The sequence below is a fragment of the Rutilus rutilus genome (assembly GCF_951802725.1).
Source record: "Rutilus rutilus genome assembly, chromosome: 16".
NCBI classification, from domain to species: domain Eukaryota; kingdom Metazoa; phylum Chordata; class Actinopteri; order Cypriniformes; family Leuciscidae; genus Rutilus; species Rutilus rutilus.
In genome coordinates, this window is record NC_140224.1 from 11,825,687 (window position 1) to 11,853,614 (window position 27,928).

General features: G+C 37.1%; 1 protein-coding gene across 3 annotated transcripts; it reads left to right on the forward strand.

Annotated features, from left to right (window-relative positions):
• The first annotated feature begins 206 nt into the window (after positions 1-206).
• ppp1r16a (protein phosphatase 1, regulatory subunit 16A) lies at positions 207-27,900 on the forward strand. 3 transcript variants are annotated; one of them, XM_084434017.1, is made up of 12 exons: positions 207-741; positions 12,733-12,893; positions 13,034-13,514; positions 14,903-14,973; positions 15,693-15,838; positions 15,942-16,045; positions 18,277-18,401; positions 18,479-18,604; positions 20,462-20,537; positions 20,616-20,745; positions 21,004-21,166; positions 24,685-27,900. In XM_084434017.1, the coding sequence occupies exons 3-12, from the start codon at positions 13,280-13,282 to the stop codon at positions 25,159-25,161; spliced, it is 1,653 nt and encodes a 550-aa protein (XP_084290143.1). In that variant the 5' UTR covers positions 207-741; positions 12,733-12,893; positions 13,034-13,279; the 3' UTR covers positions 25,162-27,900. The 3 variants fall into 3 exon arrangements, with proteins under 3 accessions (XP_084290143.1, XP_084290142.1, XP_084290144.1); XM_084434018.1 differs by lacking the exon at positions 207-741 and adding an exon at positions 5,873-5,916; XM_084434016.1 differs by lacking the exon at positions 12,733-12,893.
• The last annotated feature ends 28 nt before the right edge of the window (positions 27,901-27,928 follow it).

The window sequence follows — 27,928 nt, forward strand, 5'->3', positions numbered from 1 at the left end:
AAAAGAAAGAAACTCATAAAGGTCTGGAACAACTTGAGGGTGAGTAAGTGACAAAAGTTTCATTTTTGGGAGGAATATCCCTTTAATAAACAAACAGGGGGCGCTTGACGGCTCAGATGGCATTATTCCCAATGAGAGCCATTCACATCTCAGGACGTCTTTTGTCTTATTAGGAATTTGTATACAAAAAAAAAAAAAACATTTGTTAAAACACTGTGAATGCAAAGGATTGCTGTCTGACATAAATAAAATTCCGCCCAGCAATCTCTATAAAATGGTTAAACAAAAAAAAGCTATTTGATAATCACAACGAATGTGATTGGTTCAACTTGACCTGCGAGGAAAAAAGTAACAGGTATCACGGAATAACGCTGTCTATTGCAACATCGGAGATCTGGACCAGAAGTTACACCTGAACAATAACACTGGCACAGAAATTTAATTAGATATATACTCCGAGTCCGAAGCGATAAAATAGAAGAATTATTTTTCAGACCAACCCGCCCATTTCTTAAAACCTTAAAGGCTTTGCCAGCACATTCCCTTTCTGTGCAAACTCCCAGTGTGTGTGTTAGTGTAGCGCCGACTGTCGGGATGCGTTGAGCGAATAGACGGACCGAAGGGCGCAACGGCTGTTATGAGTGTCATGTTTTATTTTATTTACCCCAAAAGCTGACGAGAAGGATTTAAACGTGATCAGACGGACATGAATTTACCGATTGAGTTCAGCTGAAGCAACAGGTGAGACAGAAGCGTTGTGACATGATAAACAGGTGGTCAAATGACAGGTGTGTGTTCAGGTGCGTTCACAGGCCACTGACACTAACACACACATTAAAATTAACGCTAAAATGACTTTATTACTGAATGACTGATTCAATACAATGATATGGTCACGTATTCTTGTATCGTTTTTATTTTCGTATGAGGGATGAAGTTGGAATGAACTCTGGTCTTCAGACAGGTTAGCATTATGCTAGTAAACAGGAAATAGAACATTTCGAATAATGTTTTTTTAACACGGTCCTTCGTATTACCACGGTTTCGACATGGTACGATAGTGTGGCAATTTTTTTTTTTTTTTAACATAGTAGGCTACCATTCTTGCCCCTTGAAGTATGGTAACCTAATGTCAGTTCATGAATGTATGGTAAGCCTTCATTACCATGGTATATATATCAAAGTACCATGCTTTTGGCATAACCAAGCATTGGCTTGTAATGGTTGGTTATACTCATATTCATAGTTTTTCGATTACATTCAAAAGCAGTTATTGCAAATTCATAACGATTCACTTCGATTCGTAATGAATTAAGTTTTAAAGAATATAAATTAAAATAATTTTTAAATACTTTGTGTTATGTGTTTTAAGCAAGAAAAAGAAGGAAGGCGAATTACGGCCCCTACAAACAGTCATCTGAAAGGAAACATTCTATGTGGATACTTTGAATAGCCTATCTGTGCACTGTTCCAATCACATTTTCAGCTCAGCTTAACCAGAACAAATACCACATTTCACTAGGAAATTCCATGATTTTTTTGGAAGGATTTAGTTTATTCCCACTTTATTTATTTTTTTAAATATTTTTTTGGGCCTGGAACCTGCAATATTAGAAATGGGTTTTCCATGACAATGGGAACCCTGAGTCAGTAAACTAATCTAGATATTATAACAGCAGCACCATGAGTAGCCTAACGTTGATTCATCATCAGTGTTTTTGTTGAAAGGATTTGTCAATGTAAGGTTTATGTTTAAGGTTTAGGTCTCCTACATGACAAGAAATCTAAAATGATCTTGCCTTTACTCATTTAGCAGACATTTTATACAGCAATGTATCATATTCAGCAATATGCGCTTGTCTTAGGCTTAGTGCCATGATACTGAAATTGTAGTTGTCCTATGCCTATACCTACTTTGATACCAAAAAGTGCTATTGAACAAATGCCTTTGAACTTTTTAAAGGTAAATATTAATGTAAATAAATTAATATTAGTGAAGAGTACATAACTTCGTGGCATGAAAAAAGACAAATGGATGGCAGTAACTGCACAAAGAAACCATTAAAAGCAATGGAACAAATAGTGCCCGCTAGAGCTGCATGATTCTGGATAAATTGAGAATCACAATTTTTTTTCTAAAATATTTAATTATTTTGAATAACTTCTTTTTTTAAATTCGGTTTGATATGAATGTTTCAGTGACTCACTCATAAAGACTTCACTTGATCATTACTGGATGAATCAATGTTTTTAATTTGAATGATTCAATGACAAATAGCCTACATTTTTTAACAGTCTCTTGTCGCCACCTACTGGTGTAACGATGTAAATGATAGTCTTTATTTGAAGCGTCAGGTTACTTTTAATAGGTGATTTACTCTATTTTGATTGCTACTGTAGTCATCAGTGTTTATATCCAAACTATAAACTTTTACCCCAGCACTTCGGTGATAATTTGAATAACTGAAACAGAAATAATGATACTATGTGGTTTAAAAGACTGATTGGGAAGCTGTTAAATACCTATTTGAAACAACTGCTCTCTGGGTCAATGTTGGCTGTGATCGTACTTGTCTAAAGAATTAATATACAGTCGAATCGTTGTCATATGAGTTTGTGTGGGTGTTTGAATCGAGATCGCGATCATTTAGCTATTAATCGTGCAACTAGTGCCCGCCATCTTTCACTATCAGTATTCAGACAAGCAGTGTGAATAAGATTCAAGAGGTTTTTGTCTGCTCACACGCAGCCACACACAGCTGCATATAGGCCTATATTAGAAGTTCCCAGAAATATTGTCCAATTCGTCCCAAATCAGCCCAGGGCTAAGTCTGGAAATCTTCTCTTCTAAGGCAGTTCTGATACTGTCTAAACTGTTTTGAGTCATTATCTTGTTGTACAATGAACCCTTGAGCAGCTAGTCTTGGAAAGTGCCTTTGTACCTGGTTGCAAAAGAAACATCAGGTGCTGCTCCCTCTCTAATAGATAGTGGGAGTGGGAGATAATATATACGCGTATGAGCGTGTTGAGATAGGGTGCAGTTCTAGTGGCAGCATGATTGAAGATCAGATATGCTGCTGTGTTCTGGATCATCTACAGAGGCACCTTGAAGGCTGTCCAACAGAGCATTAGAGCAGGTCAGAGTTGAAATGAGAAGCACTTGGACATATTCAGTCGGGAACAGAGGTGGGACATAAATGGATGTGCAAGATCAATGGGCCATCCTTACGCCTGTTTCACACATAGTCAGTTTGCAGTGCATATTTCCCGTGCCCATGTTAACAGAACAGCATTCTGTTATAAATACACTTGCAGTACATTAATTCATCTGTTCAAATATATGATCTGTAAAGCTGTTTAAATCAGCATTTTTACAGTCAGAGTTGTTTTGGTTATGTTGTTATGCTGAGAGTTGAAAATGTAATATAAGTCCCATTCTAACTATAACTATAATGATTTTTGCTCTTTTAAAAAAAATTTTTTGTGGCAATCAACATGACAATAAGTAGCATGTCACAAGTTCTGTCGATTGAGCTTGTACTGAATCTAGAATATTTTTTTAGCTGTTGAAAATATATGCTGTATGTGGGCGTTTTCATAATGCTGTTCTCAATAAAGTGACAGGCTGTGTTTGACATTGAATTCTTCAAAATATTTACTGCACGTACTATAGCCTATAATGTATACTACTTCCTGATGTTTTTAAAACGAATAGTATGTTTCAATGTGATGATGTATGCAATGATAAATGTTTCAAACAATGTGCTGCATTGTCACTTGACCTCAAATTGTTGGTATTGAGTCATCTCAAAATATCTTTTAATTCAGTTTTATGTTGAAATGTTTGTATTTTTAGCAGGCAGATCAAACTATTTAAAGAGATCAAGAGATTAAAAATCATGGATGACATAACACTTTAGGTTGATTAACAAAAAGAAGTAAGAAAGAACAAAGAGTTTAGACTGTTCTATACTAATCTAGAAATATTTTTTTAATTACAACAGCGGCACTATTATCACTTATAGTGCACTTCTGTTATTGTCATTAAACTGTGATATTACTATATCACGCTATCTCAGTGAGTGAGCTCTGTATGGTCAGATGGCAAAGTGTCTGGCATTAAAGCATGTGACATGCTTTTCGTTTGGCTCTTGCTGTGAATGAGTCTTTATACTGCTGTGCTGATCCTGTCCAGAACATTTGGATTAGAGAACTTCTCACTCTTGCTGTTCCGCCTCTAAATCTGCTTAGTGCCTATGAATAATGAATCTCTTTTCTTGGTGGTTTACTCTTGTATTAAAAGTGGGCTAAAAAGGAGCTGGCTTATCACGTGCATACTTACTTTTTTTTTTTTTTTTTTTTTTTTTTTACATTTGTCAACAATACAACCTCTGAAAACTTTTTAAATTAGGGCAACTACACCTGTAAAATGCTTCTTCTGGAGCCTTGTTAAGTCACCCCCTTGAAGTGAGTGAACATTTTTATTATGCATCTGTTGTAGCTTTGTCTGGCTGTTATCAGCACCAACTTTTACCATCTCAGATTCACACCTTACACACGTGTCAAGTCAAGAACGCAAACCTTGAAATAGGGTCCAAGGTGCAAGCCTTGAAGTATATATATAAAATATATAGTGGGGAGAACAAGTATTTGATACACTGCTGATTTTGCAGATTTTCACACTTACAAAGCATGTAGAAGTCTGTCATTTTTATCATAGGTACTCTTCAACTGTGAGTGACTGTCGGGGCTGTCGCTGGATCAATACGGACTTTCAGCTCCCTCCAAAGATTTTCTATTGGGTTCAGGTCTGGAGACTGGCTAGGCCACTCCAGGACCTTGAGATGCTTCTTACGGAGCCACTCCTTAGTTGCCCTGGCTGTGTGTTTCGGGTCGTTGTCATGCTGCAAGACCCAGCCACGACCCATCTTCAATGCTCTTACTGAGGGAAGGAGGTGGTTGGCCAAGATCTCGCGATACATGGCCCCATCCATCCTCCCCTCAATACGGTACAGTCGTCCTGTCCCCTTTGCAGAAACTCCATGCGTCACGGTTGGGATGGTGTTCTTGGGGTTGTACTCATCCTTCTTCCTCCAAACACGGCGAGTGGAGTTTAGACCAAAAAGCTCTATTTTTGTCTCATCAGACCACATGACCTTATCCCATTCCTCCTCTGGATCATCCAGATGGTCATTGGCAAACTTCAGACGGGCCTGGACATGCGCTGGCTTGAGCAGGGGGACCTTGCGTGCGCTGCAGGATTTTAATCCATGACGGCGTAGTGTGTTACTAATGGTTTTCTTTTAGACTGTGGTCCCAGCTCTCTTAAGGTCATTAACCAGGTCCTGCCGTGTAGTTCTGGGCTGATCCCTCACCTTCCTCATGATCATTGATGCCCCACGAGGTGAGATCTTGCATGGTGCCCCCAGACCGAGGGAGATTGACCGTCATCTTGAACTTCTTCCATTTTCTAATAATTTCTAAAAAACAGTTGTTGCCTTCTCACCAAACTGCTTGCCTATTGTCCTGTAGCCCATCCCAGCCTTGTGCAGGTCTACAATTTTATCCCTGATGTCCTTACACAGCTCTCTGGTCTTGGCCATTGTGGAGAGGTCGGAGTCTGTTTGTTTGATTGAGTGTGTGGACAGGTGTCTTTTATACAGGTAACGAGTTCAAAACAGGTGCAGTTAATACAGGTGATGAGTGGAGAACAGGAGGGCTTCTTAAAGAAAAACTAACAGGTCTGTGAGAGCCAGAATTCTTACTGGTTGGTAGGTGATCAAATACTTATGTCAAGCAATAAAATGCAAATTAATTATTTAAAAATCATACAATGTGATTTTCTGGATTTTTGTTTTAGATTCCGTCTCACAGTTGAAGTGTACCTATGATAAAAATTAGACCTCTACATGCTTTGTAAGTAGGAAAACCTGCAAAATCAGCAGTGTATCAAATACTTGTTCTCCCCATATATGCTGACGGCGTGCACATGCGTATTATGTGTTTAGTCTATAGATATGCACGTTTGAATATGTGTTATATATGTTTCTTTACAAATTGATCACAACAAATTGCTTGTCTGGCCTTAATTTATAATACAGAATTATTTATCGCTTCCGAGTAGCCATGTGAACCGTAACTATTTTGACAACGTTTTATCTGTACAGTGGGGAAGGGAAGGAGGTCTTCACAGAGGAGCGATTAGTTGACACTTCAGGGCTGTGTTGTCGTCGGGTTCAGGCGCAGGTCCTTCATCAGATCTGGATACGGCAGACTGCGGTAAACCTCGGGATAAACAGAGAGACTAATATTAGCGTAGACACCATTCTTCTTATGATGTAACGAGTACATCAGGATTTATGGGGAGTGTTCTCGGTTGAATTATAGAAGTTTATAATGTGTTATGTGTATGCTAGGTCAAAGAGATGTGTTTTTAGTCTAGATTTAAACTGACAGAGTGTGTCTGCTTCCCGGGCAATGTTAGGAAGACTGTTCCAGAGTTTTGGTGCTAAATAGGAAAAGGATCTACCGCCATCAGTTGATTTTGATATTATAGGTATTATCAACTGGCCTGAATTTTGAAATCGCAATAGACGTAAAGGACTATAATGCATAATGCAAAAATGTATACAGTGTTTAATAGGAGCCAATGCAGTGTTGATAGAACTAGGCTAATATGGTCATACTTCCTGGTTCTAGTAAGAACTTGAGCTGCTTATTAAGCGTGTTTATTTATTAAGCGTGCAGGGCAACCACCCATAAGAGAATTACAATAATCTAGCCTTGATGTCATGAACGCATGAACTAATTGTTCCGCATTTGTCATTGAGAGCGTATGACGTAATTTAGATATATTTTTAAGATGGAAGAATGCGGTTTTACAGATTCTAGACATGTGACTTTCAAATGAAAGATTGGTATCAAAGAGCACACCCTGGTTTCTAACCGACGACAAAGGTTTTACAGAGCAGCCATCAAGTGTTAGACAGTATTCTAGATTATTACGTGTGGGAGTTTTTTGTCCAATAATTAGAATCTCTGTTTTTTCAGAGTTAAGTAGTAGGAAATTACTAGTCATCCAGTTTTTTATATCAACTATGCATTCCATTAATTTTGTGAATTGGTAGGTTTCGTCAGGGCGTGAAAGAAATATAGAGCTGAGTATCATCAGCATAACAATGAAAACTAGTGCCATGCTTCCTAATGATATCTCCCAAGGGTAGCATGAACAGAGTAAACAGCAACGGTCCTAGTACTGAGCCTTGTGGTACGCCATACTGAACTTGTGATCGATAAGACATCTCTTCATTTACTGCTACAAACTGATAACGGTCAGATAAGTATGATTTAAACCATGCTAATATAATTCCATTAATGCCAACATAATTTTCGAGTCTATTTGAAAGAATGTTGTGGTCAATAGTATCAAATGCAGCACTAAGATCGAGTAACACTAATAGAGAGATACAACCACAATCGGATGATTAGAGCAAATCATTTGTGACTCTAATGCGAGCATTCTCAGTAATGGTATGGTCTAAATCCTGACTGGAAATCCTTGCAGATACCATTTCTTTCTAAAAAGAAACAGAGTTGTGAGGATACTGCCTTTTCTGGTATCTTTGACAGAAAAGGTAGGTTCGAGATTGGCCTGTAATTGACTAATTCTGTAGGATCAAGTTGTGTTTTTTTAACAAGTGGTTTAATCATAGCTTAAAAGTTTTTGGTACGTATCCTAATGACAAAGATGAATTAATGATATTAAGAAGAGGATCTATGACCTCTGGAAGGCATGTCTTTCAATAGCTTTGTCGGTAAAGGGTCTAACATAGGCTAGCCTACATATTGTCGATTTAGATGATTTAACGAGTTTAGAAAATTCTTCCTCTCCTGTAGCAATGAATGAATCGAATTTTTCCTCAGGGAGACTACAATGCACAGTCTGATGCGATGCTGTAGTAGACGGTTGCATAGTTATCATTTTCTCCATGACATTATCAATCTTGTAAGTAAAGAAGTTCATAAAGTCATTACTGCTGTGCTGCTTGGAAATGTCTGGGGTTGAAGCTTTATTTTTCGTTAATTTAGCCACTGTTTCAAATAAATACCTAGGGTTTTGTTCATTTTCTTCTAATAGGGTTGAAAAATAAGCAGATCTAGTAGTTTTTAAGGCCTCTCTGTACTTTAAAATCAATTGTAACTGGAAGCCAGTGTAAAGACCTGAGGACTGGTGTGATTTGAGGACTGGTGTGATTTGGTAGCTAGGGTAATCTGGGCTGTTATTGCTGTGGGCCCTCCTTAGTTGAAATCACAAAACGTTGCATTTTGGCATTAACAAGTGCATTACATGGTGCGTGTGAGACAGAGTGAACGCGGGTTTATGCAGATGTATTTGGAGGTTATATGTTTTGCTATTGGCCCTCAACCTATATTTTTGACCTATCTGCTTCAAAATCATTCTCACTATTTGGTGCTTATTGTTTTGCAAGAAGTGAGCTGCGGAAAGTTTGAAGAGAGGTTATACCTGACAAATTATTGTATTAAAAATAAATTGTCCAACTTATTTTTAATAGAAATGTCTAAAAGACAGGCAAGCATATTTTCATTTTTCATATTGGTGAGTAAAGCTAATGGTGTTTCTGATCAAAAGAGATCCTGAGAAGATGGAACTGCAACACTGACCATTCTACTAATACTTATCAGGACAGTGGGTGACACGGTGAAATAGTTTTCATATCGCAGAAAAACTAAATATCGCAATTTCTTCTTCTTCTTCTTCTTCTTCTTCTTCTTCTTCTTCTTCTTCTTCTTCTTCTTCTTCTTCTTCTTCTTCTTCTTCTTCTTCTTCTTCTTCTTCTTCTTCTTCTTCTTCTTCTTCTTCTTCTTCTTCTTCTTCTTCTTCTTCTTCTTCAATAATTGTTACTTGCAGTCTTAATTGCTTACTGTATACTTCACTCTTGACCCAGTGGCCACCTAAACCAGCAACATTTACATGTGCAAAAATGGATTTGCCAAGTGATGTGCGCCTCACCACTGGTGATACTTCACCACCACAGTGGGACAGTTGTAACGCTTTCTGGCACATTCCTACCTCTAGGGCTCTAAGGCAAAATTGGAAATTAGCTTATTATAGCATATTCTTATATTCTATTATAGCATGATTCTAAATATTTTAGTTCACATCCATATTCAGACACCTTGTACATGCAACCTTAAACTAAGGCACTTACACACACACACACACACACACACACACACACACACACACACACACACACACACACACACACACTTTCACACAAATGTTTCTCTCCTTTGCATTTAACCTCTGCTCTAGCTTGTTTCCTTGCTTTCTAATAAACCTGACTTTGTACACTGAATATTGTTATTTATTACCGTATCTGAATTTCATCTCCGGAGGCTTCCTCAGCACTTGTATAGCTACACAGTGATGCAAAAAGTAACAATGGCGTCGGTTTTACCATATAATTTCTGCTTGTTGACAATGGAAATACTAGTCATTTACATTATGTATTCTTTGCACATTTATCTTTTGCTATATATATATTTTTTTACAAAGGCTACGTTCAAATTACTGTCATGTTAATTAGTTAATAATAATGAATAACTTTATTTTATTGTAGACTATATCTGGAGCGGAAAACAAAATCATTTAATTTTGCCTCAGAACTCAGAGTTTGCATGCATTTGTTTTCTCTGTCACTCATGGCAGGCTCAGAGAAATGTCCACTCAGAAGACAAGCAAGGTGAGGGAGTTGTTTCGACTCAACATTCTTTTTTTGTCATGTCAAACTGGCATATAAGAATTAGGCTTGCTTTTAGGCTTGTTATAATACCGGTTTTGAGGGAAAATAGAATTTTATAACATTTTTAAGGGGCACCATTATAATAGAAACTTACTTTACAACCACTGATCCCGTATCAATATCCTAACGAATAGAATACTCTTAAATAATGTATAGTTGCCAGTACTATCAAGCTTTTCTTCTATTTTGTCCACCTGCCATGTGTAAAGTATTTTCAAGATATTGATATACCTTTTAGTTTTAGGAGTTCTGTTTATAATAGGCTATTGAGTTTGTACTTATTGGTCCTGCACTGCATTGATTCAGTGGATTTTAATAAATATGTCTATGTACTTATTTTGCAGTTATTAGTGAGTGAGACTCGGTCTCTCTTCCTCATTTTTTGCTTTGTTGAGGCATCACTGAATGAAAGTCCGTCCAATAACTTTTGTGTTGCTTGCTTTTATGATCATTCATTTCACCTAAATAGTGGAGGTAAATTTGATTTATTTTTAAGTGAGCACAGCATGACCTAAGGGAGTGTTTCAGAAATATCTTTGGTACACCCACAGCCCCAACAATACTTACCCCTTCATTGACAACAAACCAACAAATAATGTGTGCCTATTAGGGATGCATGATATATCGGCACCTTATCAGTTATCGGTTAGTAATTTGTCATATGTCTGCATTTCATTTTACATGAGACTAACATAATGAACAAGTAATCTGATGTATCTGTCATTCAATTTCACCCAAATATATTAAAGACCCCCTGTGGTGATTTAATATGCTTTAGACAAACCATGGGCAAAATCATAAGTCAAAACCATTGCTGAGTATGTTCTCCTTAAAACTGCAGTGAACCAAAGACCGTCTCAAAAATGTGGTTGTTGAAATCAACGGTGTTTCTTACACCACAAACTACCTTGTGCGGGCGGGCGGGCTTTAGCTTATTAACATTAGCAACACATTAGTAGCTGATTGATAATGTAGTCAAGCCAAAAAGGCTAATCATATTAATTACCGTTACGTGTCCGAGGTTGTAAAGAGCGATACAATGGTGCAGTGTTTACTACAGTAAATTTGACACGAGTGTGACTGAGTGGAGGCGGGGCTAATTTGCATATTCATGGTTTGCGTTTACTAAGTGAAGCAAGGGTGTAGAGTTACATTCAAGCTATTTTAAGGCATGAGGAATTTCACAGGAAAAAAACGTTTAAATGTATAATTTTGGTGATCAAAGATAACTGTCACCCCCCCCCCCCCCCTTTTTGAGAATGGACGTTAAAATGCACTATTCAAACTTAAATGGTTGTAATTCAAGAATGCTTTGGAATATAGACCTAAGTTTGGTTTTGTTTTAAAGAACACACCCAGCAGATTATTGATGAAGTGAAAACACTTAAAAAAATGAAAGTATGAAAAAGTAATGGAAGTTTAAACTTACAGTAAATCAAATATACTGAACTTAATGTTTTCTTTTGTATAAAATATGTATTTTACAAAATATTTTTTACTTGAGGGCTTAAAAAATACAATTATTGACTACATGGAAACTTAAAATATTCTTAGTTCTTGGAAGGCCAGCAGAGTCCTGCAGAATTAAGGTTCAACCCTAATTAAGCGCACCTGATCCAGCTAATCAAGACCTTTAGGCTTATTTAAAAAACTACAGTTGGAGCAGGGTTGGAGCTAAAGGTGCGTTCACATCATGTCATGATTACTGCAATTACGTGTTTAACTCGTAGAAAAGAAGTGTTCATTTCCTGAGATTGTAATTGCAGCTTGTAACATGACCCCTGAACACTGATTCATTTAGGCGTTGATAGCAGTGTTATAGAAACACATAATGCCCTGTCCGAGGATGTGAACAGCTCAGAATATAACATCACGTGTTGTCATCTGGAGACTACTGTAAGTACGACATGGCGTGAACGCAGTGTAAACTCTGCAAGGCTGTGGACAGGACAGTGGACAATTGGCCCTTTAGGCTTCAGCCCCTAAATTTCTACCAAGCCCCTCTAAAATATTTGTGATTAAATCTGTAGATGAATTTATAATTGCCTCAGTCCCCTTTAAAACACATAGAAAACGGCAGGCTTAAGCTCTTCCCCTTCTTTTAGTCAGCGTTGTTCAGCATGAGCGTATTCCTTAATGCAGGAGAGGTTTCCCATCGTCTGTAAGAAGTTTTTGCTAAGTTCATCCCTCTACAGTTGTTTTCCTCCAGTGAATATTGAGAACTTAACACCCATGAAGACATGCTTGGAGAGCAAATCTAAGCTAAAGCCTGTATAGGAAATATTATTGTTATTTGGGTTTAACAGGAGTTATTGTCCCTCATTTTTCATATTGAAGATGGCAAACCTAGGGATAGATGATGACAGAGATTAAGCCCATCTCCTGAAGAATGCTTTCCCTTTAAGAATGCATGTTGGCTGAGCAGAGATGTGTTTTTGCATAAAAATTTGTTATGTTAAACTATTGAAAAACATGCACTTTATTAAAGTTACTTTTAAATGTATAGTAAACTCTGTTTCACACACACAAACTCTTGTATCATTCAGATTCATTGGTTTATATCTCTTTTTTTTTTTTGTGATCAACTTTTTATTGCCTTTAGAAATAGCATCCATTCAAACAAATAGACAGGGAAGGGGGAGCAACAGACATATCATCCATAATTTAACAATATGAAAGAGTAAACAAAAACAAAAACAAAAAAACACCTTATATAGTCATTCCTTTATATAGTCCAATATGTTGGAAGAAAAACATTGCCATGCATCAATGGTACTAGGTTTAGCCTTGTTAATTCGTGCTGTTGTACATTCACAAGTCACTATTTTATGTAAGCTATGAATCCAATATGTTTTTGCACACATGTGCGGAGTAAACCAATTCTGTATTATTGTCTTCTTCGCAGCTGTAAACCCGGCAAACAACATTCTCTTTTGCAGTGCACTTATACAGATATCAGAATCATCATTGAGAAGACATAAACCTGGATTAGACATATAATCAATTTGTAGGGTTTATATCTCTTGAGATCTGTTCTCGGAGCTCCTTCCTCTCGTATTATGAGCGGTAAATATAATCTCATTCAAACTAGTTTTATCTATAGCACAGTTCAAAAAGAATATTTATCCATCTTTCATTCTGTATTTTTGGTGTGTAAATTCAACTTAAAATGCAAGACATCAGAACTTTTCCCTCTTTCTTTGCAGAACTTGTCCTCCTGGTCCACATAGAAAAAGTTATCAAGAATATGGTCCGTCTTTGGTTGTCATCCGCATCTCTTCATTATCCCATTGGATCTCGAGTTTGTATGCAGCTCTCATCAGGCACTTGGACATCAGAACTGCAGCTGTGAGAGAGTTGAATGTCTATGATAAGAGATAGCAGAAGGTCCAAGCAGTCTTCGTGGTGTCAGAAGGGACTGTGAAGACGTTGAGAGTCTTGACTTGGAAGATATGGCAGAGCATGCAGAGCTGCTAGCAGAAATGGCAACTATCGGCCGTCTTTCGGCCACTGAGCGCCTGAAGCAGGCGCAGAAGAGACGCGCGCAGCAGCTGAAAGGCTGGGATACGATGGACAAGGACAGTGCCCGTGGTCACAAGGGAGATGGGGTGAAGAAAAGCAGAAGGGTGACCTTCCACACCAACGTGACGTTACTGGAGGCTTCAGCCAGGAATGACATAGAGGAGGGTAAGAGTAGAGTAGCAACACTGCAAATCTCTTTCCCTTATTACAGTGGCTGTAGAAAGTCTACACACACCTTTTAATAAAACTGCAGGTTCTTAAATGTAAAAAATAATCCAAGATAAATCCTGCTAGATCTTTTTTCTTTTGCTCGATCTTCTCTGTAATGTGATATTAAATGCAGTTATAAATTTAGGTTTTTAATGACCATTAAAAATTACCCTCCTCTTCCTCTCTCACCCAATGAAACTGTTTCATCAGCTGTCAAAACACCAAATCATTAGTAAATAAAATCCTACTATATTTTCAACAGAAGTTGATTGGTATGCTATAAAGGCATTGTCCACACTAATACATTCTCATTTGAAAACGCATCTTTTTCTCTCCATTTTGGTCTTCCGTCCACATTGAGACTGTGTTTTTATTCTGTGAAAACTGAGCTTTTTTGAAAACTCTTTCCCAAGTGGATAAATTTGAAAACGCCATTTTTGCTTTGTAGTGTGGACTGTTAAAGGGAGGTATTTAAAAAATGTACGCATGTTTAGTCATGTGACGCATATTCAACCAATAGAGATATCTGTTTATACCGGTATTGTGCCAGTTATGTGCTATTCACTTTCACACTGTTGCTAAAGATATGTTACTTTGTACAATCTTCATATTGCAGTCCTGCAAAGATGACAAAATTTTACTCGCAATTGCTGTCCTGCGGCAAAACATGAGAGCAGTTGCGTTTTAGACCAAACATATAATGAGTGTGACCTTGGACGCATCAGTGAATGGTGAGATATTTTGCTAAATAAAATGATTCAGCAGAAGAGAACTTTAGCATGTCTGTTTCAACTCAGTGAGATTTTATAAGGTTTTATGCATGTGCAGTAAGGTGAATTTAGCGTTTTCCGATGTTTCAATGTGGATGAGAGACTTTTGGAAAACGTTTGAAGATGCTAGTGTGGACGGAGAGCGTGAAATGTAAATGCAGTTTTAAAATTCATCCGGATTAATGTAGACATAGCCAAAAATGTGAACATTTTAGTTTAATATAACAATTTTTTTTAGAATGTCAAAATAATTTCACACATTGGGCACATTTTTGAAAAAATGTTTTCATGTTTTTTTTATATGTATATTTACAATTTGGTTTTATAAACCATATTTACAAATTTGTAAATAGGTCCAAACAACCCTCTTGACTTCCTTTTGTATGAAAAAAAAAAAAAAACTTTTTAAGAAAATATGAAAATTCTGTCATATACTCACATGAGGATGAGTAAATTATAACAGAATTAAAAAAATTCATTGTTTGATGAACTTTCCCTTTCATATCATCATTTGTTCAAAATGTTTAGAGTTTGTAGGCTTGGTGACTTTAGAGCATTTGTGTCTGTTGGCAGTACGAGAGTTGCTGAATAATGGAGTCAGTCCAGACCTGTACAATGAGGATGGGCTCACTGCGCTACATCAGGTACAAACTCAAACTCATCGACACAAACAACACACATATACATAATCTGTGTGTATGTGACCATTAAGATATTGCTGTGACAAAGCATCATTTAAATTTAGGAGCACAAGCAAAAATTTAGAAGTCAGAAACGAAATTTGGTGTAAGTCATGACAAAAGTGTTTATCTTCCCAGAAGTAATATTTTCAGTTAATTTGACTGGCTAATTTGCGTGTTTCATCTTCTTTTCAATATAATTTTCACATAATGCAGTATCTTCATTCAAACTGATGCAGTAATACTGCTATTATATTATTAATTAATACAATTATATTATATTTAAATACAAAAATATACACACTTAAAGGATTAGTTCAACCAAAAAGGAAGGATACATGTCGTTCATTGGCATGTCTGTGTAAAAAAATGGAAATGGAACTGCGCAAATATCATGTACTGTGCAAAGAAAGAGATTTCAGTTTTGCAGTTATTTGTGAATTTTTGTCAAAACAAAAGTCTCGGTGCCATCAAAATTAAAGTCTGCTTCGGAACTTAATGAACAGAAAATCAGAAAATCATTGATTAAAAAATGCCAAATATCTGCCGAAATATCAGCCTTATCAACCACTACACAAATCAACTATTTGGTTGTTGGAGGTCTTAGCCGACTGTCTTGGCACATCCCTACTATTGAATCATGTTTTCTACAGCCAAGAATTCAGATAACTGTTTCTCCGCAGAGCTGCATAGATGATTTTTTGGATGTAGCTCGCTGTCTTCTGGACGCGGGCGCAAACGTGAATGCGTGTGACAGTGAGCTGTGGACTCCTTTACATGCAGCGGCCACCTGCGGGCACACTGACCTTGTCCAGATGCTGATAGAAGCGTAAGTCTCAGTTTATTTGTCATGCAGATCTTACTGCGTTTTGTCATACACAACTTTTATTCTTTAAAACTGTGACACAGACTGTCTGAGTTCATGTGTTTAGGGGTGCAGATCTGTTGGCGGTGAATGCAGATGGAAACATGCCGTATGACCTGTGTGAGGACGAGGCTACGCTAGAGCTCATAGAGATGATCATGGCAGAGCAGGGTGAGGGTTGCCAATAATTTACCTAATATTGAGCTAAATCAAACCTCTTATGTGCAGTGTTGATGAACAGTACCTTTAAAAGATAAAAGCTCATAAACTAGTTATGTTTTATACTGTTACTTGGATAGGAATGCATTTAGAGTTGTCAAAAAGTACTGACTTCGGTACCAAGTCTGTACTAGCATTTTGAGTGCTGTTTAACGGATTCTTAAACACCTCTGATTGGCCATTATGATGACACGCTCAACATATGTCTCTGATTGGCCATTGTGTTGACGCACTCAACATATATGTCTGTGATTGGCTACAATGATCCACAATAACATCTTTGACGATCTTCATCGAAAGCATACAGAGATACACACGGGAGCATTTGAAAGCGGCGTCTTTAAGTGGATCCGTCTATCAGCGGCTATATTAGGGATCCGCTGATAGACGCCTGCTTTAAAACGCTCCCGTGTGTATCTGTGTAAGTGTTTAATGGAGAGCGTCAAAGATGTCATTGTTGATCATTGTAGCCAATCACAGACATATATGTTGAGTACGTCAACACAATGGCCAATCAGAGGTGTTTAAGAATCTGTTCAACAGCACTCAAAATGCTAGAGGGAAATGTTGGTATCGCCAGACCCTGGATATGTTTCTTGGAGTGTGTTGCAGCCATCAAAATCAAAATTTACAAATACAATTAATTTGGCCAGTGAAAACATTGGATAACATACTTTTGTCAGTTAAATAAAGGTTAAAGAGAATGACCAAATTACAGATTTTTTTATGTTATTGCATTTTACAAAATGTCCCAACTTTTCTGGAATTGGGGTTGTATTAAAACTAAAGATACGTCTGTGTTGAGTGCACAGCTGGCAGAAAACAAGACAGACTCATGACACATATTAAATTTAATACCAATCTACACTGAGAATGAGAGGTTTAGCACAGCAAAACTAGATTTTGCAACAGCTTACTTAAGGCGCTTTTCCACCGAAATTACCCGGAACAATTTGTCCCAGGAACTTTTTTCCCAGGAACCTTTTTTGCCCCAGACCGGTTGCTTTCTGCGTTTACACCGCGGTCTAAAGTACCGGGAAGGTAAACTGCGCGCAACTGCTCCTCCCAGTCTGCGATGGACAGTAATCAGTTTTGAGCGCCACATTTATAAGTATGGAGGAGATTCAAACTGTGCTGCAGTTATTGGTTTACTAACGAGGTAATTAACATAACAAAATAGACGAGCACTGATACTAAAGCGTGTTCAGAAAGCTCGTATGCGTATAAAATTAGACAAGGTATGTTGTGAGATGACTGGGACGAACGCGCAAAAATTTCCTTTTGCGCAAATACGCTTAAAAAAAGCCTGAACCCCGTCTATCAATCATAAATAGTGACAGTCTTGTAAATAGTTGTTTGTTACCAACCTCAATGCGCTATTTCAATCCTGTTATAGTAAATTTGTAACATGGTTTGCCTTGCAATAGATGACAATGTGTAAACATAATGACTTAATATTAAAAGCTGTGGCAGAAAAGAGACGAGCACTGATAGAGCGTGTTCAGAGCTCGTAATGCTAACGTTAGATATAAAATTGTATGTTATCAGCTATTGCGGACATTGGCCGTGAGATGGCTGTGACGAACGCGCAGAAAGTTTCCTCTTCCACAAATACCCAAATAATAAAGCCTGAAACTCGTCGCCAGTCCCCCAGTTTTTTTATTAAATTCCATATTTGCAGACAGACAACTTTACTGCATGAAGCCACTTTTTAAAAGGGAAATTTAAAAATAAAGAAAATGCTGCGTGAACACAACCAATCAGCTTGTGCAGCGCACAAGTCCCACCCCTGAAAGTTCCTGAACTTTGAAAAAGTACTACCTCATGAGCAGGGACTATCGGAGGGGGAAATATTTACCCGGAACTTCATTTAGACCCTGGTTCCTGCGGTGTAAACACATCGAGTACCAGCCCAAAGTTCCTAGTTCCTGGGGAAAGTTCCTGCGGTGGAAACGCGGCTTTATTTGAAAAAGGAACTTTACGGTATGTTACAGATTTACAGCAAAATTCAATTCTACTTATAACTATAAGAGCATAGACCCAACTAAATCATAATGACTGTAACTGTTTAGTAGCATTTTAAACTGATGATTTTTATAGATTAGTTATTGCAGTCCAACACATTTAAACAGTGATTTCCTAATCATCTCACATAAGTCTATTATCCATATGTTTTTAATTAGGGATTACTCAGGAGAGAATTGACGAATGTCGCGGAGCCAAGGAGAAAGCGATGCTGTCTGACCTCCGAGAGCTGGTGGCGAGCGGAGCTGATCTGAATGTGAAGGACGAGCAGGGGGCCGCTCTGGTGAGAGACAGCAGTACATACAGACAGGACGCTCATTTATAATATTACAAAAACTAAAGTTCCAGTTCTCTGTGTAGCTGCATATAGCTGCTGCTAATGGATACATGTCAGTGGGAGAGCTGTTGCTGGAGCACAGGATGTCTCCTGACGACCGGGACGCTGACGGGTGGACGCCGCTCCATGCTGCCGCCTGCTGGGGACAGGTGAATACAGACACTCATGAGGGTTTATAGTCTGCAGCCTCTATAAAATCTAAATGTACCCCATTTGTTTTCTTAATGCATGTTACTGGTCTTATTGTAGTTGTAAAATATTTTTTTGTAAAGATCTTTAAGCAAAATATAAATATCTAGTTTTCATGCCGACTTAAATGATCTAAAATACACCATCACAAAGCAAAGTTTCATAGGGAGTAGTAAAGAGTTTGTGTGTTAACAGACACAGTTTAACAGTGATGTAGAGAAATGACAGTTATAACATCACATCTGAAATGTAAGAGAGGTATAAAAAAAAAAGGCCACTGTGAAGTCATGCTTGCGAAATGATCAGCTTGTTCACTTGTTCTCTGACTGTCATTATCGGGTTTAGGGCTTGAACTGATATGGCAAAACTGATGGCATAGTTACAGTAGTATTTACAGTGCCTCAGCCTCCAGTGCTGAAACGAGCCGGTTATGGTAAGGGGCGTTACATTTCTGGTATGCTCTAAGCAGTTGACACTTTTTTTTCTTTTTTTTCTCCATTCTGCCAACTGATGCCTTTTTCCTTGGCTTGCTTAGTTGGGGTCAAAAAAACTAAATTAATAATAAAAAAAAATGTTTAAACAAAAATGAAACATCACTGAACTTGCTTAAGCTGGACTGTGATGCTATTTTCTTCTGGAAACAAACTTTTTTGCATTATTGTCCTGTTATCTCTGTAAAGCTGCTTTGAAACAATCTGTATCGTAAAATGCACTATATAAATAAATGTGGCTTGACTTGACGAATAACAACAGACTGGGACCAGCTGGCCAATCAGAACAGACTATGCTTTTTTTTTGGAAGGCGGGGAAAAAAAAGATCTTAATTTGCTGATACAGATGTGTTTGATTAGGATTGGAGCTAAACTTTGTTGTAAGGTAGATCCCCAGGAACAGGATTGAGTGCCCCTGCTTTAATACAACCTGCCATTAAAGGAAGGGTTGGCAAACTCAAACAGGCTAGCAGTAGCAAGATAGCATTGAAAGCATAAGATCCCACCCTCCCTTCAGAGCATTCTCCAAAGCCTTCCTTCAAAACACTGCAGCATCTGCAAAGTGTCGTGAAATGAGAGATGGCGTTAAATTACCTCATGTCTCAAAGCACATAACATTACAATAATAATGAACGTAAACTACTTACAGAGCTCTGTTTGTACCACCAGACTGCTGTAGATTAATTTCGCAATTGATAGTGTTGACATAGAAACGCATAAGTCTGAGGACGTGAACCACTGTGAGTAGAACGTCACAGGTTGCCATCCTGTAACGATTACGACATAGCGTGAACACAGCATTAGCTCGTTGTTTTGGTTCAGGAGGCGGCAGCTGTTTGTCGCGATCAGTGACTGTCTGTCTGCATAGCCTTACTGAACGCACTGATGATGTGTGATGTCTGCGCGAGGTATGGAAATACATATGTTGACAGGCAGGTAGGTAGGTTTTTGGTCCTGTGACTTCCACAGAAGAGATATGTACATGTTTTAGCATTTCGACCATTTATTGGCCTATTATTGATTACTATCAGGATGTGAAGAGCGTTTCAACCTGTATAAAGAAATTGTCTACCTTTAACTGGCTATAACAACTAACCAATAATAGTTCATGACTGAGAAATTAAGGAAATGCTCTTGGCCTTTTTAAAAATAAAAAAAAATGTCCTGCCCCACCTTCTGTTTAGTAAGTAATAAATGGTAAACTTAGTAATTTCAAACATGTAATGGACCTTTAAATCCTAAAACTGTTAGTTGAAAAGGTTATATTGACTTTAATGGCAAAATTGATGTTTATTCTTCCGTGATTGTGTCTTTCTGCTCTTATAGATCCATATGGTGGAGTTGCTGGTGGCTAATGGTGCGAGTTTAAACGCCAAGTCTGAGCTGGACGAGACGCCTCTGGGTATACGACGCATCCCACATGTTTGATCAGGAGTGACTTGGCAGGAGGCGTCACGATACTACTTTTGTTGTTTTGCAGATGTGTGCACTGATGAGGAGGTCCGGGCCAAAATGATGGAGTTGAAGCACAAGCATGATGCCATCATGAAGGGTCAGGACAAACACAAGAACACATTGCAGAGACGAGTGTCCAGCACGGGCAGCAGAGGGTGAGTACTAACAGCACAACAAAAGCATCATTTGCACCAGAGCATACACAAAAACCATGGAAACAGCCTCGCTGACTGTGATTGAAATCGCTCAGTTGCTGTATCGTTTACACTGGAATGCTGTAGTTGGCATTTTTCATGATTAAATAATAGTGTTATCATGCTAATTATGATCTTAATATACAATTAATAATGATAATATAAAGAACCCCTCTGAAACTGTGTGTGAGCTCTTCTTTGTGTGGATTGTGTTTACAGTAAAGTAGTGAGGCGCAGCAGTGTGAATGAGCGCAGCAGTCTGTACCGCAGAGAGCATCAGAAGGAAGCCATCGTGTGGAAAGAGAGAGGAAGACAGACAGATGCTCTGGATGATGATGAAGACAGGCAGACGGATGCAGAGCTGAACCTGCACGCTGCACTGGTGAGAAATGGGCTTATTCTGTGTTTAAAACCTTCTGAAATATGAAATATGACAGTTTGGGAACACTCTAAGCTTCCATTGATGAAGATCATGGTTATTAACCCTCTGGGGTCTGAGCTGTTTTCTGGCCCTGGAGGTGTTCTGACATGCTCTGACATTTGTGCTTATTTCTGTTACTTGTGACATTTTCATGGCTAAAGTCTGATTACACTGTATTCAGCACAAACTCTGCTACAATAATATATCAGCAGTTAGTAAAAGTATGTAAAAGTTTGTAGTTTTGAGATAATGACATTTATGCGTGGTTTGTGAAAATACAAAAAAATATTGTCACTGAAATAAGGTCATGAAACCCCTACTGATTATTTCTTCACAAGACTTTTGAAAATTGTATCACGTAGCCTAGAATATTTGCTCCAAAACTATGTGAAAATCATCCTGACTGCTCATTCAGAGAAGACAATATATTGATTTAAAATTTCTAAGACGTGTTTTGTGTGAGAAAGCTTTATGCGAAAGGGGCGGATCATCTCATTAATATGGAAGCTTTTCAAACCTGAGAAAGACAAAGACACTCCCTAATGGCCCTATTTTAGGAGCTATCAGGCCCTATCATTCTGAGCAACCTTGCACAAAGAATGAGGAGATTTAAAAAAGAATGGCTTTTTGATTGTTTGGATTTATTTACAACACAACATAATCCAAATATGCACAACAAATGACAAAAAAGCACACTAGTGAAAACAATGATCCAAAGACAGAGACCTTTGTGCCATTCCTAAAAACACTGTACATACCTTTCATTTCCAAGGTGTTTGATTTTCACTTTACCATGTTCATATACAGAGACTCATGTGAATGTTGAAGTCAGCAGGACTCAGTGGCATCTGGGCCCTGAAAGAAAAAAAAAAAGTGAACATACTGATATCAAGAGAAACTATAGGGAATATAGTTCTAAAATTTATTGGGAATAAATTTTAGATTTTTCTGGTTAAAATTGAAAATTAAAATTCACAGAATACACACACACACACACAAATGTTTCCAACAATATATAATATAATGAACACCAGGTTTGTTGTGCCTTGTAAGCATAGGCTATGCACAGTGCTGCATAAAATAATAATAACAATAACCTATAGCAGCATATAAATCTTCCAAAAGATTTCAGTAACAACTACGCTAGAGAAAAATATATTGATTATCATATGTTACTTAAAATGTTTCCATTCGTTATGATGATATGAAATGAGATAATAGTAAAAACATGAAGCCTTTGTTTGGTGCGTTTTGCTTTTCAAACGCGATCGCGATACATTCAAAACCAGAGCTCGCTCCAAAATATTAAACATTATGGTTACCATATTATACATATCTACGTTTGAGCAGATATCCACAAACACAGTAACAGTAAACACGGGTCCAAATATTATAATATTCACCATATATCTAGCAACAGTTCAACTGCAATGTGAAGTTTATGCAACAATAACATGAACTAATAATTAAGAATTTCTTACCTTACATCTTTCTTGTCTTCAAATCGCGTTCTTCTTCTTCTGAGGTAAATCCAATGTAAGCTCACGGAACGTCTTTCAAACTCGACGAAAAGCAGAAACTTGTGAAGTGTTTTGGTGCTTTGTTTTTGAGGTAATGTTCGCGTTCCATGTGGAGATTTGCATGTGAATGTCTTTTGCGCGCGTGGGCGTTGTCAAATTAAAAATAATTAGGAAGCGTTTGAGAAGCTGGACATCTTGTTGGTTTTATACAAATTACTTAAACAGAGAATATTTGTTTTCAGTTTGAATCCGATCATTTAAAAGTACACACTTAAATGTTTATAAAGGTATATGGCTCATAAATGTGTGACAAGTATTCGCTGAGTTTTGTTTCAGTTTATAGACGTGCTCAAGAAAAAAAAGTTCACCGCGACGGGGAGGCAGAAAGCACACCCTGTTTATTTTCTTTATTTTACAAAAGCACAATGTTTTGATTCGATTGTAAGTGGACACATACAAAAGTAGAAATATCACAGATTCTTTTTTCATATTTCTTTTTTCTGTATGACCATAAATGACGGAGAAATTAAAGTTTATTGTACTACTATGTGAAGAAAATCCAGCAAAACGCGCCGCCGCGTTTGTCGACCTCAGAGGGTTAAAAGATGAAGACATCATTCTTTTTTGGTTACTTTGGTCTTATTACTATTAAGACAAAAGAAGTTTTTTTTATTTTGAAAATACAGCTGAAAAGAAAGGAAGATGTCGCATTTTGACCACATTTCAAAATGATATAGATCTGTTTGTCGTCTGTATAAAAATGTTGATTGGGGCCAAGTGATCAAGATGAAATTCAAGACAAAAGAAAAGAGCTTTATCAAAATATTACAGAGGGGTCAAATGAAAGAAGCATATACAGATGTACAGATGTTTTAAATATTTATCTCCTAGGTCCCCTTTAGTACACTTTCTAATAATAATCAAATTTATGTTTATTCTAAAAACTCCTACAACTTCTATGGACCGGTTTCGCAGTTGTCAGCTTTGCAAATCTAGTAAAGGTTTTCATTTTTTTTTATTTTTTTTATGTTGACATCTTTCTCTCTTATGACCAACGTAATCAGATTTTAAATTGTAATAATATTTCAAAATATTACTTTTGCTTCACTTGCCTCGATTCTTCACAATCCGCACGATTCGATTATGATTTAGAGGGTCACGATTTGATACAATTCTCAATCCATCTTTTCCTTCAATTCTTTTATTAATAATAATTACTATTCAGAATACTGTTAATAATCTCAATGTAGTTCCTTTTCTATTTTCTATTTCTTATTAAAAATAAGACAAAAGATGCAAATAACAAACAGGATTATGAATTATGTTTGCAGATATTTAGGAAATATGATTTGCTCTGAAAAACAATGCTACAGCCAGTTATTCTACTTTGAAATGTGCGTTCTGTGTCGGAATGTCTGTTTTTGTTTGGGTCTGTGTTATCCTGCCCACTGCCAATTTACCCAGTAGTATTTCGACACACCGATAATAAGACCTAATGCACAGATCTTATATAATGTTAGACATCTTTTTTCCCCCAACTGGTTACGTTTACTTTTGATCATTTAGACGCTTTTATCCAAGGCGACTTACAAATATGGAGAGCAATTAAACTAACAATAGGACAACAATATGCAAGTGCTGTGACCCTTCTCACTTTAGTCTAACGCAGTATACGTAATTTTTTATTTGTATAAATAGATATAGATTTGAAGAGAAAAGAAAAGAAAGCGTTAGTATTAATGGATCAAGTGTTGCTGAAAAATTTGCATCTTCAGCCTGCTTATGGCTATTTTGAATTTAACGATTGCATGAAAAATAGAATGATTGAGTAAATAGCTACCTGATCTTGTGTTTGAGAGCCTCTATTGAGCTCAGTGATGTGTTTGTGTCTTACAAATAGATATATAGATTTGACCATCCTTGGTGAATTTTCTTGTACTTTTCCCTCCTTCACTTTAGGTGTCCGGCACTAATGCCACCCCTGTTCCTCCATTAGAGGTTGTCGAGGTGGAAAACGGAGCTCAGGTTTTGGGGAACGGCACCTTTTCTTCCTCGCTTCCTGGAGAACTCCAGGGCGGGGGCCGCAGGGATCGCAGCGCCTCCTATCAGCTCACTCCGGATTCGGATGCTACCGGCGGGGACAGCATGAGCAGAGAGAGATCTCACCACACGCTCGCAGATCTCAAGCGGCAGAGAGCTGCAGCTAAACTACAGAAACACCCAGCACCTCCTTTACCCCTGTCTGCAGGCCCTCAGGATGAGCTCGTCCCTGAAGGACCCCAAGGGCCACTGGAACCCCCTGAATCGGTACAGCAGGATGCGTCCCCCAATGCAGTGTACTTTACCAAAGCTAGTGGAGATCCACCTCTACTGAAGCTGAGAGCACCAGAAGAGGACACGACTAACACAAAAGAGCCGTGCTGTGGACTCATGTAGAAGCAGCAAATGAACACGTTTGGCTTCATATGATCGCGCATTTCTTATGTGCTACATGGACGAACGAAAAATATCAGGCAGGTACGTGGAGATGAGTTTTTATGTCCAAGTCAAGCTTTCTCTCATGGACTGAGTGAACTCCCATTTTCAACACTAATGACGGAATAATGATGAACTACACAGCTTCTTGATTGAATAACACATGAAGAAATAATAAGAAAAAAAGAGTCCACGTTTTCAAAACTAAATTTTTTTGCAGTATTTCACACTATTATGCTAATCCTTTTATTTTATTTAGTTGTTTTGGTCATTAAAGTTTCAAAGACTCTGTTCAATACTGAAAAAAACCCAGACACAGCACTTTACTTGACCAAACTTTCAGCAGTCTTCATAACTTTAAGTATATTGGTATAAATAAGCTCATTTGAATTGCACTGATCAAAGTAAAATCACATTTCATTAACCGTTCTTGCATTTTTAAGGGCTGTAATCTAACAACTAGTACGCTTGCACTTCAACACCTGGTTGCACCATTTGCTTGCTGCTCTCAAAACCCGCGAATCCAAGCTTCTTGATGTTTATTGCCTTATTAATTCTTAAGCTAATTTTATATTAATGTAAAAATAATAATTTTGAAATAAAAAGATGCACTAAGGTCAGTGTACCTTCACATAGTTTGTTTACTTCAAACCTTCTCATGAACCATCTCATCTCTTTTTTTCTCTCTTTGTCTTAATGCATCAAATGGAAGAAAAAAAATTCCAATTATTAAGTTAAGACTTTTTAGTTTGAACACCTTCTAGCCATTTCATTTTCCATGTAAAAAAATAAATAAAAACTTTTTTTAAATAAAATTTTTTATCAAAAATAAAAATTCGGCTTGATTTTGAGTTTTTTGTTTGTTCATCAGTAAATACATGAGTTTACAGCTTGTATATTTTATGCACACATGTGGACGGCACTGAAACACCGCTTCTCAATGGTCACCCGCTCCATCTCGCTTTACAATGATCATTTTAACAAACTTAAAAATGGTTGTAAACAGCCTACCTGAATCGTGTAGATAGAACTTGGATCTGGCGCTTTCATGTTTTTTGTCTCATATGTCAAGTTCAAGGGGTCATAAAAACACTGGTAGAAAAATAAATCTAAACCATTATGACTGTTTGTGAATAGCCGGTGTTATATTTAACACATGCCTGAACATAACCAAGCACAACCATTGAAAAGTGCCCAAAATGGCAGGAAGCTCTCATTCTGTATTTTTCCCATGTTTCATAAACCCATATAGTCTCATGTGAATTTATATTTTAACCCTAAACATGACCACTGTTCCCCAAGAAATTTATATTTATAATTATTATTGCTTATATTTACATATATATACATGCATATAAAAGTTTATCATTTCTATGATTTTGAATAAAGAGTTTTGTATAAGGAAAATGAGCGTATCTGCATATTCTATTCATCATTGTTTTAAACCAGAAATGAAATATAAATAATCTTTATGGTTTAAGTGAATGGTTTAAGTTGTTTCGTTTTTATTTTTTCATAACCGTGCATGTTTAATTAGTTTGTGCTCAAATGTTCAGTGAGATTTGAATAGAATGAGTGAAAGAAACACTAAGTTTGTTATGACTGGCAGAAATGGATGGATGATTTTCAAAATATCTTTAGCGTTTGCACTTTGAGGCTTAAGACTGTATTTCACAAGAAATAGTTCTATAGTACTGCTTTATTTACAAGCAGATTTAACATCTAATAGTTTTGTGTAAATGACAGCCATTCTTTTCTTCAGGAACACACCTGCAAAGTCTTGTACCTTTTTGCACTTTGTTTACCTTTTCTGATCACATCAAGTGCTCTTGTTCTTTGCTATGATGCTCCAGTCTTAAAATGTAAAGAATATGTGTCAGTGTCCTACAGTAAATGCAACTACAGAAGAGTTTTGTTTTATGCAGTTTGGCTTTCCAATGTGTTTTACAATATTTTTTTTACATCATTTACTCTTTGTCTTACATGCATATGCATTACTTGTAAATCTCTGTTTTTCAAATTATGAACTGTAAAAATGGTTTCATGGATTTAATTGATTTTTGATTTATTTTTATTTAATGAACTTTGAATCGTTTGTGTGATCTGTTTTAGATGTGTTAGGATATAGAGACTCAATGAAGAGCAGATGCTTAATGACATTATTGAGAGATTACATGAACTCCATGAATGTCAAACATTTCACATTTATCGAATATCTAGAAGCTTATCATGATAATTGGGGAATTACCTGAGCTTTATATTCTAGAAAACTGTATAAAATTGATGTTCCTATAATGTGATGTTAACGTGGCACCAACTGGGTAACAAGTAACTGTAGGTCTCTGAGGTGCAATGATCAATTTGGATGCAGAAGTCTGTATTTAAACTGATAAACACGTTTTCAGGGATATTTTATTTGGGCGATTTTGATATCTCTGGACTACGTAATCTGAACTCTACCATGAAACGCGTGCAAACATTTAATCTTGACATGTAGTGTTTACTACTGGACAGCACTTTTCACGTTGTGAAATGCCTTAAATGTAAATGTCATAAAATTCCAAGGTTTTTTTTTTGACATCCATTTTATACATGTTCCTTTTCTATGTCATCTACTTGATCTGTTAAATTTAACACTGGTGTCTGTAAATATAATCAGAGACAGAAGTTTGAATAAATTATACATGCATATTGAAAGTTAATGAATAATTCAGTTCTTGAGAATTGT

Bases quoted from the DNA above. Each gene is read 5' to 3' on its own strand.
- ppp1r16a (XM_084434017.1), top strand. From the start codon at position 13,280: ATGGCAGAGCATGCAGAGCTGCTAGCAGAAATGGCAACTATCGGCCGT. The intron at 13,515-14,902 runs GTAAGAGTAGAG...GTCTGTTGGCAG, and splicing joins CAGGAATGACATAGAGGAGG to TACGAGAGTTGCTGAATAAT. The intron at 20,746-21,003 runs GTGAGTACTAAC...TTGTGTTTACAG, and splicing joins TCCAGCACGGGCAGCAGAGG to TAAAGTAGTGAGGCGCAGCA.